Here is a 5,828-nt window from a genome sequence, read left to right as displayed (position 1 = left end):
ACTTGCCCACGTATCCATGCCACAGTTGACAAGGATCAGTATTTTACCAGTCTTGTTTCATATAGCGCCGTGTTTTCTTCTAGACTATTTGAAAGCAAATCCCAAGTACCATGTCATTTCACCCATACATTTGAGTGTGTTTTTGCTATTAACATCTTAATATGCTAAGAGATCCTTGAGACTATGTCTTCTTAACCTCGAACTGCAGCTCTTAGGGGAGTTGCTGCAGTTGGTAAAAACTCAACAGATGTTTAATTAGTGAATGAACAGCCCAAACAGCTTTCTCTACTTTTGGTAGATGCTCCATAAATATCTGTTGAGTGAATAAATGAGGACAAGAATTTTATAGAGTGCCTGATGTAAATGGAGATGCACATGATTTACAAAATAAAGTATTTTTAATACTCAGATGAGACTTTCCAATACTTGGAAGTTTAATATTGCTGTGAATATTAATAATGCCCAAATAATTAGCACTTGAAAGGTTTAATTCTGACACTCAGATTATTTGTGAATGTCTAACTGTAGGCAACTTTGTGAAAAGCAATTAGCAGATTCTTCAAACACATGACAAATCCTTTATTACTGTGCTTACAAGTGACACGGTTTGGTTTACAGAAAACCAAATGTAATTAAATAACATTGAACTTGAAATCTACCACAGACTCAAGATATACAAGGTATACTTGGCAAGGCAAAAATTCTCAAACACTAGGTTGTTTCAGGTGAAAGATAAATTTCCATTAAGTAACTCCCACTTTTTTTTTTTTTTTGTCTTACAGACAGTTCCTTTGGCAATAACTTCCACTTTAGCTTTTATTATATAAAAATATAACAAAATTTCATTATATACAAACATTACATTACACAATGTACAGGTTAAAAACACTAAGAAAATGGCAAGCTGCAAGTGAAATTAAAGTCAATAGCATGATAAGAAAAATTAAATACAGCACACATTTCATAAAAATTACATTAACTACATTTTTGTTTGCAAATACCAAACAGTACCAATGTGATTGGAAAGAGCTTCCAACAGCTTCATTTTAAGGCACATCTTGCATATTTAATATATACAACACTGAAACCAGTCAATAACTTAGGGGCTTCTCAGAGTGACCTGTATAAGTTGTGAACACATGCAGCATGGGGTTACACATTTTCATTGGCTTCCTTCTTTGGGGACAGGTACCTGCCAGGGGGGGACTGGTAGAGGGGTACCCCGATCTCCTGCAAGTCTGGGAGCCTCCCTGGACGAGGAGGAGAGAGCAGGGTGACTGTCCTGTCATAGTCCCTGTGGAGCACTTTCTCATAGACGCTCTGCAGCCCCACTGTCTTGGGCAGCTGGGCCTGGTAGTAATTGTCCCTGCGGAGAGGATCTCGAGGCAGGGACGTGCTCTTACAGAAGGTAGACATCTGCGCTGGTGGGTGAGGCGGGGGATGCGTGTTGGGCCCCGCACATGACGGGCTCCAGCAGCGGTCAGAGTGGCCCAGGATCTTACACTCAGCGGTGCACGCCCACAGTCCTAACATGAAAGAGGAGAGAGCATGAAGATTATTACCGAAATTGTGCACAACTGCGCCTCCCTCTCCGGAATGTCAGGCAGGGTCAGGGCGACTGAAAAGAAAAGCGGGTGTGAGAGTGAAGACGGTGATTCAAGATTGGAAAGAAATGCTGCTTCCTATAAAGCCACCTTTATACGAAATTGGCTCAGCTTCCTTTGCTGGAATCAAGTTAAGAAACTGCGGGGCAGAACCACCCCCTCCATCTCCTCCCCCCCCCCCCCCCCCCCCCAAAGCTAGCATCACTCCTTGTCTCCACCTAACAGGATGGGAGTGTTCTTTATTCAAGGGTTGGGGGGCTGCCTCGACGTGATATTTTGAAATCGGCTGTCTGAGGAAGGCAGGGGTCTCTAACTGGAGAACTGAAAAAAGTGGGGAAGAGGGAGGGGGCTGGGAACGGAGATTGACAGGAGGGCAGCAGGGTAGGGAAAGGAGGAACGCAGAACTTGGCAGGAAAGAAGAGTCCTCACCACTCTGCATGTGGTTGATGAGATCCTTTTTCAGAGCGTCCCCGCTGATGTCGGAATCGCTGTCGTTGAAATCACTGTCCCCTTTGCCGCTGTCTTTGCCGCTGAACTTCTCCGCTTCTCGGCCCGAGATGGTGTTGAAAGAGTGTCCTTTCCAGACCGCCACAGGGGGCGCCGGCTCCTTTCCGAAGCCGGGGGAGGCACCGTAGGGCTGCAGCAAGGAATCGGGGAAGCGGGGCGGGCGGGAGAGGGGGTGAGACCGGGGTTGGACAAGAAACAAAGAGCAACAGGTTAGGCATCCAGACACACCCAGACCCCTCCAGTCCCTTCCCCCAGCCTGTCCGCGGAGCACGGAGGGGGGCGCCCAGCCGAAGGAAGGCCTCACCTCGGCGTGCGCGCCGCGGAGCCGCTGCTGCCCCTCGAAGTGACAGGAGCTTTCCCCGGTGGCGCTGCCGCCCTCCGAGCCCGGCACTTCGGCCGCGGCGACCGCGGGCGGGGGCGGATCGGCCGCGGGGCTGCCAAAGGGCGCTTTGCCGCTGCCAGGGAAGGTGAGCACGTCGAACATGTTGGGTCTGGGCCCGGCTCCCCGGGCAGCCTCCTCCGGGGAGCCGGGAGCCGAGGCTCCGCCGCCCGCCGCCCCGGGCCGCTCTTCCCGGCGGGCCCCCCCTTTGCGCACCTCCTTCTTGCGGCGGTTGCAGGTGGTGGCGATGGCGATGATGGCGGCCAGCAGCAGCGTGCAGCTCCCCGCCAACACGATGATGACGATCAGCGGCGTGTCCCACTGTAGCGCCGGCCCCGACGCCGCCAGTCGAGAGCCTGGCGGGCGGGAACGCTCCGGGCTCCCCGCACTGGCGGGCGCCACCAGCCCGCGCCCGCCGCCTGCTGTCACCACGAAGCTGACGGTGGCAGTGGTGGAGAGAGGGGGGCGGCCGCCGTCGGATATGACCAGCAGAGCCCGGAACACGCGGCCTGGCGGCTCCTGCGAGAGGTCGCCTGTGAGCACGATCTCCCCCGTGCGGCGGCCGATGGCGAAGGCTTCTCGCGGCTCCTGCTGCAGCAGCTCGAATGCCAGCTCCCCGTTGGCGCCATCGTCCCCGTCCCGGGCCTGCACGCGCGCCACGGCAGTGTCCCTTGCCGTGCGCCCGGGCACCGCCACTTCTAGGGTCCCGTTGGCCGGCGCTGGGTGCACCAGGACCGGTGCGTGGTCGTTCTGGTCCAGTATTCGCACTTGCACCAGGGCGCTGCTGGAGAGCTGAGGGGAGCCACCGTCGCTCGCCTGGATGCGCACGTCGAGCTGGCGCAGAGTCTCATAGTCGAAGCTGCGCAGCGCATAGATGGCCCCGGTGGCCGGGTCCACCGACACATAGGTGGACACGGAGCCCCCAGCACGGCCCACTTCTGCCTCCAGCAATCGGTAGGTGACCTGCCCGTTGCGGCCCAGGTCGGGGTCCCGGGCGGCCACCGTGGCCAAGTAAGCGCCGGGAGGGTTGTTCTCTCGCACCGACACCTCGTAGACCGGCCGTGTGAAGAGTGGTGCGTTGTCGTTCTCGTCACTCACGCGAACAGTGTAGGGCCTCACGGTGCGTAGCGGGGGCGCGCCGCGGTCCTCGGCCACCAGCGTCAGGTTGTACTCGGCAATGCGCTCGCGGTCCAGCGAGGCCGCAGTCACCACCAGGTAGCTGCCCGCGTAGGCTGGCTGCAGCCGGAAGTGCTCGTGCCCGTAGAGGGCGCAGCGCACCTGCCCGTTGGCACCCGAGTCTCTGTCCGAGGTGCTGACCAGCGCCACCAGGCTCTCGCGCGCCGCCCCCTCTGGCACCAGGGAGACCGCGCCGGCCTCGGGCGTCCCGGGACGCGTCGGCGAGGTCGCGTCCGCACCCCCGAGAGCGACGGCGGCGGCGACGGCAGCGAAGGGAGAGGCGGCAGGTGCGCCCGGGGCGGCCAGCGGGGTGATGGTGATGTCCGGAGCGTTGTCATTGACGTCGCGGATGCGCACGATGACCTTGCAGGTGGAGGCCCGGGGCCCAGGACCACGGTCCTGGGCCCGCACGTCCAGCTCATAGGTGTCCTGGCGCTCGTAGTCCACCGGTCCTGCCAGGGTGAGGCGGCCCGAGCGCGGGTCTAGGCGGAAGAGGCGGCGCGCCTCGGGCGGGGTGCGGGCACCGAAAGAGAACACCACGTCGCCGTTGGGGCCCTCGTCGGGGTCGGCTGCGTCCAGGTCGAGCAGCAGCGAGCCTACAGGAGCGTCCTCCGCCAGCTCCACTTCGGCCACCGCGCCCTGCGGGAAGGCCGGGCTGTGGTCGTTGGCGTCCAGTACTCGCACGCTGAGGGCGGCCGTGGCGGAGCGCGGCGGGCGGCCGCCGTCCTGGGCCACTAGCTCCAGGCTATAGGCGGCCTGGCTCTCGCGGTCCAGCTCCTGTAGCAGCACCAGGTCAGCGCACTGGGCGCCGTCCGCGCGCGTCTGCAGTTCCACGCGAAAGGGGCTGTGAGGCTCTGCCAGGCGCACGCTCTGCAGACCGTTGGCCCCTACGTCCTCGTCCACAGGCACCTCTAAGGGGATACGCGTGCCCACGGCCGCGCCCTCGGACACCTCCACGGGGATCTGGGCCCGGGGGAAGCGGGGCGCGTGGTCGTTGATGTCCCTCACCTCCACTTCCACGTGCACCAGCCGGAACTGCTCCTGTGAGAAGCTGACCACGTCGAAGGCCAGCACGCACTGTGGCGCTTGGCCGCACAACCGCTCCCGGTCCAGGCCCGCATCCCCGACGGTCAGCTGCCCGTCGCCCTCGCGCACCTGGAGAAGCGAGCTATTGAACTGCTTCATCAGGCGGAAGCTCGTGTCTCCGGATACTTTCATATGCAGGTCCTCAGCCAGGGTCCCGATGACCGTACCAGGGGCATCCTCCTCGAAGGTGCTGTATCGCACTGTCTTGCTCTGGGCCACCGAGAGCACCCAACAGAGGCTGAAGAGCTGTAAAGGGAAAAGGCAGGGGCTGCCCCCGCGCCTCACTGGACTCATGCCGCCAGCCCCAAGTGCTATTCCAAGAGGCTGAGTAATTCCTCTCTGGTTTGCAGGTCCGGGTGTGAGTCGCAGGCTCCTAGGAGCACGCTCTTTGTGAGCCCTGTGCGGAAGGTCTGCGGGCTGCAGCTCGAGGTTCCGGCGGGCTGAGGACGCACCGACCTCCCCACACCATACGCCTCTCCCTTCCTTCTCCCTGCTGGAGCTGTGCGCCGCGCGCCGCCTCCGCTTTTATAGCAGCCGATATGCAAATTACCAGAGCCGGGCAGCCAATGGCAGCTTCGCCCTCTCGCCGCTCCTACGCCAGCCTCTGACAATCCCTTTAATGTGGAAAGGCTTAGAGGGGAAAACAAGAAAGGAAAATTAGGGAATCTTTTCTTTGTTTCTTTAACTCCTTTCGCCTTTTTTCCCCCTTTCCTGTCAGCGCCCTGAATACAGAGGAGTTGGCACAGGTCGCCGGGAGTAAAAAGGAGTGGATGGTTTTGTTAATTGTGCCTGTCTGGGACCCGCGACCTAAATTGAGAACAAACACGCCGGGATTTCGCCTTAGTGGTTTCGGACCCCCCACCCACTCTCAGCGTTTTGCACGTTGGAAGCTTCCGAACCTCGCCCTTTTCTCTCCACCTACTTGTTCAGCATAATAAGGTTTTGTTAGTGTTTTCTCCCAGCTCCTCGAGGCACGCGGAAATAGCGTCGCGGTTTAGGAGCCCCAAGGATGAGGAAAAATGGATTTTATTCAGATTTGTGTACGCAATTGTGCTTTGCTCGTGTGAGCCTCGGCG

The 5,828-nt window shown here is 58.5% G+C and overlaps 1 protein-coding gene across 2 annotated transcripts; it reads right to left on the bottom strand.

Annotated features, from left to right (window-relative positions):
* Positions 1–555: 555 nt before the first annotated feature.
* On the bottom strand, positions 556–5,237 carry LOC101670546 (protocadherin-8). 2 transcript variants are annotated; one of them, XM_045076609.1, is made up of 3 exons: positions 2,416–5,237; positions 2,034–2,241; positions 556–1,526 (listed from the first exon to the last, which is right to left on the bottom strand). In XM_045076609.1, exons 1-3 carry the CDS (start codon positions 5,044–5,046, stop codon positions 1,153–1,155), a joined length of 3,213 nt encoding a protein of 1,070 aa, XP_044932544.1. In that variant the 5' UTR covers positions 5,047–5,237; the 3' UTR covers positions 556–1,152. The 2 variants fall into 2 exon arrangements, with proteins under 2 accessions (XP_044932544.1, XP_012915253.2); XM_013059799.2 differs by having other exon boundaries at positions 2,707–5,237.
* Positions 5,238–5,828: the final 591 nt, after the last annotated feature.

The sequence above is a fragment of the Mustela putorius genome, unplaced genomic scaffold (genome assembly GCF_011764305.1).
Source record: "Mustela putorius furo isolate JIRA1106 unplaced genomic scaffold, ASM1176430v1.1 tig00000179_pilon_pilon_pilon, whole genome shotgun sequence".
In the NCBI taxonomy this organism is placed as follows: domain Eukaryota; kingdom Metazoa; phylum Chordata; class Mammalia; order Carnivora; family Mustelidae; genus Mustela; species Mustela putorius.
This window is presented reverse-complemented; position numbering and strand designations above follow the sequence as displayed.

Excerpts from the sequence above, each read along its gene's own strand:
- LOC101670546 (XM_045076609.1), bottom strand. The coding sequence starts at position 5,046 with ATGAGTCCAGTGAGGCGCGGGGGCAGCCCCTGCCTTTTCCCTTTACAG. Across the intron at positions 2,242-2,415 it reads TCCGCGGCGCGCACGCCGAG|CCCTACGGTGCCTCCCCCGG; the intron begins GTGAGGCCTTCC and ends TCCTTGCTGCAG. Across the intron at positions 1,527-2,033 it reads CATCAACCACATGCAGAGTG|GACTGTGGGCGTGCACCGCT; the intron begins GTGAGGACTCTT and ends CTTTCATGTTAG.